The sequence below is a fragment of the Typopeltis vanoorti genome, chromosome 6 (assembly GCF_054136105.1).
Source record: "Typopeltis vanoorti isolate ZY-2024b chromosome 6, IOZ_Tvanoo_1.0, whole genome shotgun sequence".
NCBI lineage: Eukaryota > Metazoa > Arthropoda > Arachnida > Uropygi > Thelyphonidae > Typopeltis > Typopeltis vanoorti.
This window is the reverse complement of record NC_143554.1, coordinates 21,762,067-21,774,847: the sequence shown is the minus strand read 5'-3', so window position 1 is coordinate 21,774,847 and position 12,781 is coordinate 21,762,067. Positions and strand designations below refer to the sequence as shown.

The window sequence follows — 12,781 nt, the reverse complement described above, 5'->3', positions numbered from 1 at the left end:
CGTGCCAATTTTTATATCACGCACAGCTCCCCATTTCGAGAAGACTTTAGTTATGATATCAGTGTCTTCTTCGAGATATTCTAGTGGGAAGCGATCTATTCTTACACTTTTGGAAAGACTTCCTACCACAAAAGGATGAAAAACTTTTCCCTGGCACTCGACTCCTGTCAGTAATTTTTCTCTAGTTGCAACGTTAGTACATACAACTTGAAACCTTCCCCCCCCCCCCGTAAGGGGTAAAGCCAGAAATGTTGTCTGCCTTAACATAGTTAATTATAGTCGTCGCAAACGTCCGCATCTCAATATTAGCATCAATTTCGAACCCGAGGGTTCTTACCCTCAGTAAAACCGAAGACATTACTTAAACAAAGAAAGGAAGAAGACTTTCCAAGGATAGTCTATTCCTTTCCTATAAAGTAGCAGAATGCCGTGTATAGGCCTTAAAAAAAAAAAAACCACAAAAAAGAACAAAGGAATCTTACCAAGGCACGACTTCAATCGGAGCTCTCATTTCGGTTCTCCTAAACTGTTGCTGGAATCCGCTGGAACAGGTTTGAAGAAGGACTGGAACATGGAGCTTTCTCTCAGGGCCGCTGCAAACAGGTCTCTTTAGTGGGAGCCAGGCCCAAGTTGAGATACCAGGCAGAAGCTTTAGCAGGTCATCTCTACCTATAGGAGTTGCCAAATTGTGTGCCACCCTTTTTTAATAAATTACTCTGGATTTAGAGAAAGATGTTGAAAATTTATTTTTCACTTGGTTAGAGTATAATAAATTTAGTTTAATCCTTTATCCAAGTGTGAGCAAACAAACTTTGCGCCTGAAAGTATCTTCAGGACTGGGGTAAAATGGTACAACACCAGGGCAACTCGTTGCAAAGGTGGAGCAAGTTACCAACACTCCTGTCTCAGTATCTCCTATAATGCAAAACACATCTCCTTGTGGATATGTCTAATGTTATGCATTAAGGGAAGGGCCACTACCCAGACTAGTTTCAACCTTTATTGAGTAAATCCAGAGTAATTTATTAAAAAAGGGTGGCACACCATTTGGCAACTCCTATAGGTAGAGATGACCTGCTAAAGCTTCTGCCTGGTATCTCAACTTGGGCCTGGCTCCCACTGAAGAGACCTCAATAAAGGTTGAAACTAGTCTGGGTAGTGGCCCTTCCCTTAATGCATAACATTAGACATATCCGCAAGGAGATGTGTTTTGCATTATAGGAGATACTGAGACAGGAGTGTTGGTATCTTGCTCCACCTTTGCAACGAGTTGCCCTGGTGTTGTACCACTTTACCCCAGTCCTGAAGATGCTTTCAGGCAAAAACTTTGTTTGCTCACACTTGGATAAAGGATTAAACTAAATTTATTATACTCTAACCAAGTGAAAAATAAATTTTCAATATGCAGCCGCTGTAAGACTTTTATACCTCCATACTTGGGCACTTCTGGTCGAATAACATCTACTCCAGCTGCCTTTCCGCATTTCGTGCCTTTGATGGCTTTTTCTACTTCAAATATGGATATGTATTCCTGATTGCATGCCTTTTGAGTGTGTTTTTTTTTTTACCACTGTGCTGTTACTGATAGTTTCATTTAGCGATTTTTTCGAAGTAACTACTCCCTACTTGAAGGATATCTTTTTCTCCATTTTTCATGTTACCTTTATCATCTCTAATTCCTTTTATAGCACTCTTTCTTCCATTTCTGAGCTTCAACAACCTCCAGAATATCTCGCCACCTTCTTGATATTTATTTCTTACCAAAGTCCTCCCATGACTTTTGTTTAGCTAGTTTTACACAGTTATTTATTTATTCATATGGCATGAATATCGAAACATGCAGTACAATACACTTTAATAACATACAAAATTAAAAAATCAAAAGTCGTTTTAAAAACCAATAAAATTAAAAGGTTATATCCATATTGGTCAGATAGTTCATAGCTGCGGGTGTAGCACTTAAAAAGTCCAATTTGTCTCCTGAATATGCTCTGAGATAACAGTGAGTCACAATATGGTTCACAGTTTGTCTCTGAGCTCCACAATCACAATGCAGGGATGGTCATTTACCCCATTTAAAAAGCATGTCTGCACATACACCATGACCAGTTCGTATTCTGTTAAGCTGAGTCCAGGATTTTCGTGGGAGGTGTGAGCAAGCATCAAAACTTTCTTGTAATTCATTGAGAGAAAATTTTGTGATGTCATCTGTATGGCTCTCCCACTGTTCTTGCCACTTTTGCTTCAAATCAAAATTAGAATGTAGTAGTAGTAGTTGGGCTAATTGTAGTGGTGGATGTCTTGATCTCAATCGTCGTACACTTAAGTCTGGGAGATCTAAATGTATTAGTAGGGCTGTGTTCTTCAAGATTTTCTTATACTCCTGTAAGAGAGCCTTAGTCCTGCACAGATTCAGTGGAACAATGTTATTAAGAGCTGGAAGCCAGTGTGTGGGCGTTGATTTAATTGTGCCAGAAATCAGTCTCATTGTATTATTTAGTTGGCTATCAACAAGTTTAACATGTGTGCTAATTAGCCACACTGGTGAGCAATATTCGGCAACAGAGAAAACTAGACCAAGAGCAGTAATCCGCAGATTATCGGCTGTTGCTTCCCATGTCGTGCCTATTAGTTTTTGTATTATGTTGTTACGGGTTCTTAACTTAGCAGAAACGTTTGTTAGGTGTTGCTTGTAAGAGAGCGTGCGGTCCAGGGTAACGCCCAAGTACTTTGGAAACTTATTGTGTCTTAGTAAACATCCTTCAAAGAAGATGTGTAAAATGACATCTGCCATGTGATTATTAAGGTGAAAGCTTGATACTTCTGCTTTGTCTGGATTGAGCTTGAGCCTCCATTTTTTATAATATTCACCTATAGTTTTCAGATCTTTTGTAAGTACATCTTCAGCCTGACTCATGTTTTTGTGTCGAATGGCAATTACAGTGTCATCAGCATAACAGAACTTGCGTGAGATGGTAGCAGGCAGGTCATATGTGTATAGGTTATAAAGTAAGGGTGCCAATACTGACCCTTGTGGAAGACCATTATTAAGTTTTTGTTGTCGGGACATTTTATTTTCTAATATAACTTGAAAGAAACGTTCAGTGAGCGTGGAGGAAATTAAGTGTGCAGTCCGTTTACATGGGACAATGCTAAGAAATTTGTATATAAGACCTTCACGCCATACTGTATCATAGGCTGCTGTTAGGTCCAAGAAGACAGCTGATGTTTTATCTTGCTTCTGAAATCCAGCTTCTATGTATGATGTTAAAGTGAGCAATTGATCACAGCAACCACGTTTTTCTCTAAAACCAGCTTGCTCAATCGGGACATGCTGCATAATTGGTGTGGACAATCTGTTGTACAGAAGGTGCTCTAACATTTTATAGGTGCAATTCAATAAAGCAAAGGCCTGTAACTTTTTGCCTCCTGGGGTGGTTTTCCAGGTTTAAGAATAGCAACTATTTTATTGTGTTTAGCTTTCTTACATTTGTCTCTCTATTTTCTAAGAGCACAAACTGACTTATTTGCCAGGAACATTTGATATGCTTTCTTCTTTTCTTTCACTACCTGTGTAACTTTCTGTGCCCACCATGGAGTTCTGATTTTTCTTTCCTTGGAGACAACCTCACCACATACCTCTCTGGCTGAATCCATGAGTGTTTTCTTTAGTGCTTGCCACTGAATCTCCAAGGTTTGGTTCCTGGTCTCAATCTCTTTCATTTTTTCTTGAATAATATGTTAGTCTACAGTTCACACCTGGGAGCTGCTCAACTTTTATTCGCTTTGAAACTTTCATACATGTTATTCTCTTCAATATGAAATTCAATTTTATCCTGCTCAAGACTAAATGGTGATCACTTCCAATTTCAAATCCTCTGTACACTGTGGTGTCCTGCACCAGGGAGAAAACACCACTATCAACAATAACATAGTCAATGAGATTATGTTGGAGGTTTAATGGATTTTTTACAACACTCAAAAAGAATTAAAATAGAATTTAATGCTTCCTATATTTCGTCCTAGTCACTAGGACATCTACGGGGATTACAAAGACAATTAATGTAACATGCACACAAAAACTTACAATACTAAGCCCAACCACGTGGGTGACAATAAAGTCCTATCTAGGTGGAGCGCCCTCTAAGGGCAGTCGTAGGTGGCCTGGAATGTAAGGTGGGACCTCTGGTGATGACTGTTTCCCAAATCTTCGGAAGCTTAATGCAACCGTATTTGTTAAGATTTGGTTGGTTTTTGAGAGCTGCTGCTGCTTCTAAGAAAAGTCTCTCTTTCTTGAATTTGCTGTGGTGGAGCATGGTGGTTTTCTTCCATGATACTCTGTGGGTAGTGTCCAAAACATGGTCAGCCAAGCCTGAATGGCCATAGTTGTGTTTAACGATGTACGACTTTGTACGGTTGCATTAAGCTTCCGAAGATTTGGGAAACAGTCATCACCAGAGGTCCCACCTTACATTCCAGGCCACCTACAACTGCCCTTAGAGGGCGCTCCACCTAGATAGGACTTTATTGTCACCCACGTGGTTGGGCTTAGTATTGTAAGTTTTTGTGTGCATGTTACATTAATTGTCTTTGTAATCCCCGTAGATGTCCTAGTGACTAGGACGAAATATAGGAAGCATTAAATTCTATTTTAATTCTTTTTGAGTGTTGTAAAAAATCCATTAAACCTCCAACATAATGTCCTCACAGCACTTAAGCCTCTACACAAGAATAGTCAATGAGACTTTTCTTATTCCTTGCCTCTTTCTCTCCATGTGAATTTGTGTAAATTTTTATGTTGGAACATTATGTTAGTAATAACCAGTCCATGTTCTGAGCAGAAATCCAAGAGGCATTTGCCATTATTATTAGCTTTGCTCTTTTCTCCAAATTTTCCAAAAATATTTTTGCATGTGTGACAATCATTTCCTAGTCTGCTATTTAGATTCCCAACAGGACCAACTTTTCCTTTTTCATTGTGTCAGTTGCTTTCTCTAAAGCCTCAAAAAATTTCCCCACTTCTACCTTAATAGAACCTTCTGTGGGACCATAGGCACAAAGAAGTCTCATTATCCAGTTTGCCATTCTAATATTTGCCCATATCACTCTACTTGAGACTGCCTACCATTCAAGAAAATTGTCCTCGTATGTAGTCTTGAATACTATGGCTACTCTTTCTTTTCTTTGATTGTCATTGCCTGAATATAATTTTTGTATTTATTGCTCAGAAAGATCTCACCAGTTTTTGTATTTTTTTTTGTTTCAGTCACCCCTATTATGTCGCTCTGGTACTTATCTAATTCCTCAGCTAGCTCCATTTCTTTGCAATTCAGGCTCTTATGTTGGGGTGTGTTTTAAGTTTTGTTTGTTAAATATACATTAAATACACAAATTGCAAAAGTAAAATTTTCTCTCACCATTGTGATGTTCAATTATTGAATTTGATATTTGACTATCAAAATTGAATAATATACATTATGAATTATTGCTTAATTCCTTATAGATAAGACATTTTTATCACTTGTATAAAGAACTTGTACTCTGCATGACTGTATAGTTTAATTTCAGTGGAAGATTATTATTTTTTAATTATTTTGTTGCATTACTCCATCGCACTTGAGTGTGATGTAATTCATACTCACAGTTGTGAGTATAAGTTAAACCATCGTTTAATTTAATGTTTATTTCTCTTTCATTTGTTTTCTGTTGCTTTGAATGCTTTTTTTTTGTTTTCACTGCTTGTTTGGTAATTACAGTTTAATCACATGATTTTCAAAAAGATGAAGATGTATTAGAAGAGGTTCAGATATTATTCTCCAACTTCTACCCACCAATTCTGATGGTGGGTAGAAGTTGGAGAGGAGATATGATTGAGACATAAGCTGTTAGGGGGTTATTACCAGATTAATGTGTGAGAGGTTTTGCAGAGACTGGATGAAGATAGGGAGAAAACAAGGGATCCGTGGAAGTTATATAAGGATAGTGTTAGCAAGGAGGTGAGGAGCATGTTTTTTGCATGGAGAGTGGCAAGTGATTGGAATTGCCGAGACAGTGAACATATTTAAGATGCGGTATGATAAACATACAGTCAAAAGGCTCATCACTTCTCGTGATGAGTCTTTTGACTCTATGGAGGTTTAATGATAATAATAGTCATGACAAAATAACCTTGATACTAGGTCACAATTTGTCTTATTGTTATTTAATGGAGAAAACACACATCTAGAGCTAATAACTAGCTAAATTTATTTATCTTATAAATTATCACGCTAGGATTTTGCGTGATGAAAGGCATCTTCGTGGGCACAAAGAATTCTATGCGACTAAATACATAAACAGAGTATGAAAAGTAGAAACCTACAGTCCTTAGTGGTGCACTCTATGGATACACTGAAGGAAACATCTAATATCTAATTCCAGTGAAGAATGTCATCAGCAATATAGATTCCACCACTCGTTATGCAGTAGATCTCCTCACTAGCCTTGCCCACCTTTGAACACAGGCCATGGGAACTAGGAACTAGGACCATACTATTACACTGCCACTTCCGAATTTCATAATTGGGGTCACGCACTCGGGTAAGAGATGTTCACTGGGCATCTGCCATACCTACACCCCATACATCTGCTCAGTACCGGGTATAGCGTTATTCATTACTCGTTACTCCATAACACAGCTTTCCAAGCTTCCGCATCCTACTGTACACACTCTTTGCACCACTGATGATGATGCCACATGTTGGTTCAGGTAACATGGGGTTAGTTTATTGCAGTCCTACCATGGAATTCCATGTTGTGAGCCTCGGTTGTTCCGAATGTTTTTGTGCAGATTTGTGTGTTCCAGTCAATGCCTGGAACACTGCATGCGATGTTTCAGCTGATGAATCATGGTTTTTACATATTACCCTTTGTAGCATCCTACAGTCATGTTTGGTGAGTAAGTCATCCTCTGCAGGTAGCAGGTGCAATTGACTTACTGCACTTCCATCTGAATGTGGTATCACTATTTTTGACCTCGAATGGCTCAATTTATCAAGAGTTTGTCAAATAGCTAGGCCCACAACATGGCATTCCATCACAATGCCTCCTTCAAACTCCATTAGTTCCCTTCTCGTAGCCATTTCACCCAGACACAATTGCACTGATTTGGGAGCATCATATTCCTCCAGTTCATTCTGGCTACAAACACGTGACTCATTACATGTCACAATGCACCTTGCCCACAGGTGGGTCTATTAACATCTTTCCAAGCAGTAAATCTCTCATGTATGGGTGCACTGTGTGAAAAAATGAAGTCAATACATGTTAGTAAAATTAACAGTACAAATATGAATAACATGTGACTGCTAAGGTTTTTTGCCTGCCTGACTGTGCATAATAATTACTAGTGATGATGACTGATCTGATAATGAATGATAGTGAATGTGTAGCATTGGCAGAAGGATTATTTTTTGGTCTGGTAGTGATTTCAAAAAGTGACTTTAATATGGTAATAGTACTGTTTATTGACTAAGATTACTTTTTGTGTGTTTATATGAGATTTACTTATGCCATGAAATAACTGTTTTTTTTTTTTCTTGTTTTTTTTCCCCTTTACAGAGATATCAGAAGCAGATTTTTAAAGATGACGACTATTTGGAACTATACCGTAAAAGGAAAAAAGTTTTTAATTCTCGTCAGTTATATGCTTTAAAGGAACTTTTTGCATGGAGGGATAAAATAGCTCGAGAACAGGATGAAAGTATTGGGTTAGCTGAAGTGCTGTTGGAAATTTTTTACTTTTCTTTAAGACAATAAATAAAGAATACTGTAAATAAAAATAATTTTTGAACTTTCTAATTGCAGCAGTTATAGCCTGTATATATTTGAGAGTTGTAATGGCTTAAGTGCCATGCATACATTCTTGTTATCTGCAGTGTTTGTGATAACCTTCATCTCTCCCCAACATAATTATTTGTCTAGGCATCCTGTCCCATCTCCATTTGATGGTACAGCATTGAAGCAGTTTCCACAGCCTGGCTTCCCAGAATAGTACAAAAGACCAAACTTGTTGGTAATACTTTGGTAGTCCTCCTGACTTCCATTCCTATTTATGTGCCGTCTCCTATCTAGAAGTTCTAGTAGCAAGGCTTATACGTTGGTCATACAATTCTGTAAACTAATTACCTCCTATCTAGAAGGTTGACTACCATGATGTGACTCATGGTTAACTACAGGCATAATGAGATATGGTGAGGACCCTGTCTCTTCCACATATTGTCATAAGTGTTAATGGTCATAGATCCAAGTGTGTTCACGGGGCCGGTTTGCCTATTTTGAGGAATGAAAAACTGAGTTTCCAGGTGAAAAAATCCTCTATCTGTCTGTGAGACCAGCTAACTCATCTTTAGTAAAAAGAGACCACATAAAGGTTCCTTATGTCATAGATGGGAATTAACCAGGTCTTTCCAACCAGAGGGCTTCATCTATACTGATTGAGCTAAAGATGTCCTCCTGACTAGATGACTGATAATCCTGCTGCTTGCTTACTTTGTTAGGTTACTTCTAAATGGAGTGAAAAGCATAGTGACTTGCAGGGAGCACTATCAAAGCTATACTTGCATTCAAGCCTGAGCTCAGTGTTAGAGTTTGGTTCAGCCTCCGTGTCCCTACTCAGTAAATTTTCCCATTATTCCACTACTATGAAGAATGGTATAAAATTTAGTGTTACTGCAATTAAAAAGAATAAATCTCCTGCAAAAACAAAAAAATCGGTCTCCTAAAGATAAATCAGACCTCTTGGCATGTATCAGTCTTCTGCTCCAATTCTTGTTTAGACAACTGAGCCATATCTCCTCCTCCTACAAACTCTCCAACCACTAACAGTATACCTACTCTGATCTCTCACCAGACATCAGAAACCTAGATATTAAGGTGTGAATACTTTTCAAGCCATATTCATCTAGTATCTATCGAGCATCATGAAAATAAGCTGTTATCCAGCTAGTTTTTTTTTTTTTTTTTTGGAGGGATAGTAAAATAAGTGGGCAGTCAGGCTATCAGAACTTGCACCCTTTCGTATTAAATTGTATTGCCCTTTCTTTGTCTTTGAGATTCTGTTCTTAGTTTTTGAGTTTTTTTTCCCCTTTATATTTAATGTCTGTTTCTCATCCATATGTAATATGAAGAATGAACTGGTTAAAAGCTTCCTTTTTAGGCATAATGCTAATTGGCTTTTTTCAATGTAGACTACAGTTGTCTTCCAGCCAAGCAACTTTCATCTTGTAACTTCTTGCATGGTGTTTTGATCCAATTATATCCATTGAGTTTTTTCCCCCTTTATATTTAATGTCTGTTTCTCATTCATATATCATATGTGAAGTATGAACTAGTTAAAAGCTTCCTTTTTAGGCATAGTGCTAATTGTCTTTTTCACTTATAGACTGCAGTTGTCCACCTGATTTCCAGCCAAGCAATTTTCATCTTGTAACTTTTTGCATGTGTTTTGATCCATTTATATCAATTGTCCTAAGCAGATGTAGTAATCCATTGTTCAAGTCCATCATCATTGATTTTTATTATTATTTTATTTTTCTGGTTATACCTTGCTGCTGAACATATATTTTATCTTCTTGAGGTCATCTTTAAGCCAGCTGTTTTGCTAACAGTTTCTGGCTCATAGGATAAAAGTCTGTAGTTCATCTGGACTTGAAATAACAATAACTATGTATTCAGAAACCATAAATGCCTCTCAATTTATCTTTGGACCTTTTTCATCCCAGCTAAGAAATTGGAATATTTCTTCTAAACATGCTGTGAATAGTTTTGGGAACACTGCATCACTTATACTTATATTTCCACATTGGAGAAGTTTAAATCCATTAAAATTAATTGTTGCTCTCAAGAAGAATGTCTATAGCACTCTTTTACTCGTTTATGTCCTGCATGCAAAAGTGGGAGAAGGAGGAAGGTAATGCATGCGTATTCCTGTTAGCTGTTTACTCAAGGAAAAGGCACACCTCTTTGCATCAGTTTCTTTCTCCAACTCCTGCCTGGATGACCAAAGCAAATCACCTCCTGTACTAGCACGAACTGCCAACTGCATGCCTCCTCTGAACTTTTGCCAATAGGACATCAGGAAAACCTTTGTTAATCTTGATACTAATGAGACTCCTGGTCTAGGTGGTATTCCTCCACTTCTGCTCAAGACATGTGCTCCAGAATTGACACCCATCCTGTATTGCCTATATAAACTATCATATTCTACTGGCATCTACACAATAGCATGGAAGCAACCCTATATCCAGCCAGTACCCTCAAAGGGAGACAAAAGTTAGTCATCATACTCATCAACCTGTTCCTCTCACATCAGTACTTTCAAAAGTGATGGAGGATAAGATTATCAACAACCTGCTTCTTCATTACCTGGAGACATAACAGTTAATTAGCAATCACCAATATGGATTCTGCCATTCTCATTCTACCAGAAGCTGATTTCACCCACCTTTGGCACAGGCCATGGAAGAATTTGGAGAAACTAGTGTTCTCTTGATATTTCCAAGGCATTTGATTGTGTCTATCACCCAGGCCTCCTGGACAAGATACCATCTTATGGCCTCCCCCCCCACCATTCTATTTAAGTCACTTTACCACTTAGATTAGCTCTGCTTACACATTCTTGAATGCAAACCGTCAAGTTCTTTCCTAATGTCTTCATTTTCAATATGATTCTTCGATTGATACCATCTGTTCACTTGCCTAAGTTTTCTCAGAACCCTCATATCTGTGGAAGGATTTGGAGAAACTCTTGTTATCATGCTTGATATTTCCAAGGCATTTGATTGTGTCTATCACCCAGCTTCCTGAACAAGCTACCATCTTATGGCCTTCCTCCTACACTGTGATTAGATTGCCAGCTTCCTTAATAGTCATTCGTTGTGTGTTATGGTGGATAGCTTCCTCTCATCAGATTTACCCATCGGTGCAGGGGTGTCCCAGTGTTCTCTGCTCTCACTTATCCTTTTCCTCCTTTATATCAATGACCTCCTTTCTCTGATTTCAAATCATATTCACAGCTTTACCGATGACAATGCTCTTCATTTCCCTTCCTCATTCAATAAACTCTGCAGTATTCTGTTAGATGCACCAAGATCTTCTAATACCTTTTAATGACTTAAACATTAAAATCCTCAAATGGGATGAAGAGAACTTGGTAAAAAAAAAACTCAACCTGCCTTTATTACCCACAAAAAAAATCCTAACTGATCCCCTCTAACTTTTCACAAGTTTCCAGGGTCCTTTCACGATCATCTTTCTCTTCTTGGCTTGACTGTCACATCCAGTTTATCCTGCCACAAACATATTACTTACATAGCCTTCTTAGCCTCTAAAAAAAAAGCTTGATGTTCTCTTCTGTTCTAAACAGTACTTCTATTCCTCTCAACTCCTAACACATAAGTCTGAGATCACATCAACTTTGGAGTACTGTTCCCACATTTGGGGTGGAGCACCCAAGACTTCCCTAAGAATTCTTGATGATATTCAGAAGAAGGCAATCTGCTTAATATTTGACTCTGACCTCACAGACTCCCTTCAGTCATATTTATAGGTTCTCTGTTTCAGTGCTATGCCTTTTATATTGGTACTTTCACGGGCATTGTTCCTCTGAATTGGCTGCTACCATTCCTCTGCTTTCTTCTAACCATCTAAGAACTAGAGCAGCAACTGACCAATACCATACACTGTCCAACTTCGAACACACTGAACTAACTTCTCATCAGCTGCCTTCATTCCATCTACTTCTATTCTTCAGAACAATCTCCTCCATACTTTTTTTCTTGCTGAGAACAATCTCTGACTCTTTAAGAAACATCGACAGGCTACATATTCTCCTGAATCACTTGCCCACACATGGCACTGTAGTGTTACAGGTCTTGTGACCTTTCACATGTGGGGGCCATCATTAAAAATAAAACTTGCTGTTATCAAAGGTGTTTTTTGTTTTTTTTTTAGACATGAAGGCATCTCTTCATTTTATAGAATTAATGTCCATCCTACACATACCAGCCACTGAATTAGAAACTTTTGTTTAATACCATGCTGGACCTCCTTTAGTCTGAATTACTGTACATGTGCAGTTTGGCATAGATTCCGCAAGATGTTCGATTGCATCTACAACATACCAGGTGTTTGCCAGACAGTCCATTTTAACTCGCTCAGATTTGACAGATGACTTTCCTTCTGGATCTGTTTTTCTAATATGTCCCACACATTCTCAGTAGGGTTCAGATCTGGGTATTGTGGTAGCCAGTAAAGATGGTGGAAGTTGCTGTCATGCTGCTCACTGAACCACTGTGGAATAATTGTGTGATGGAGAGTAATATTATTGTGCATGAAACATCCATCACCTTCTGGATAAAATGTCATCATTGTAGGATGGACTCGATCGGCAACAATGTTCAGATATTGGGTGTACCTTGGGATACCCAAGGTACACCCAACCTTCCAGCAGTATCAAGGGATCCATTCCATACCATGCCACCACCTCTAGAACCTTGAGTTGTGTTTACAAGGCAAGCTGAGTTCATTGCTTCATGGGACTTCCACCAAACTCTATGCCTGCTTTTGGTGCAGAACAAGGTATACCGTGATCTGCTGTTTTCAAAATCATGGTTCTATCCAGTTGCCTAGAACACATGGCGATGCACATGTCCAACTATTTTCCACATGCGCTGCATAAGTGATGTTTACGTACATCTCTGTAAAGATTTCTAATTCAGTGGCTAGTATGTGTATGTAGTCC

At 38.4% G+C, this 12,781-nt stretch overlaps 1 protein-coding gene across 1 annotated transcript in view; it reads left to right on the top strand.

Moving 5' to 3' along the window:
* The window catches only part of Rrp6 (exosome component Rrp6), a 251,754-nt gene that overhangs the window by 123,058 nt on the left and 115,915 nt on the right, over window positions 1–12,781 (top strand). Inside the window, exon 11 of the mRNA XM_090393930.1 lies at window positions 7,600–7,748. Within this exon, the coding sequence (XP_090250056.1) occupies window positions 7,600–7,748 (149 nt within the window). The remainder of the gene's footprint in view (window positions 1–7,599; window positions 7,749–12,781) is intronic.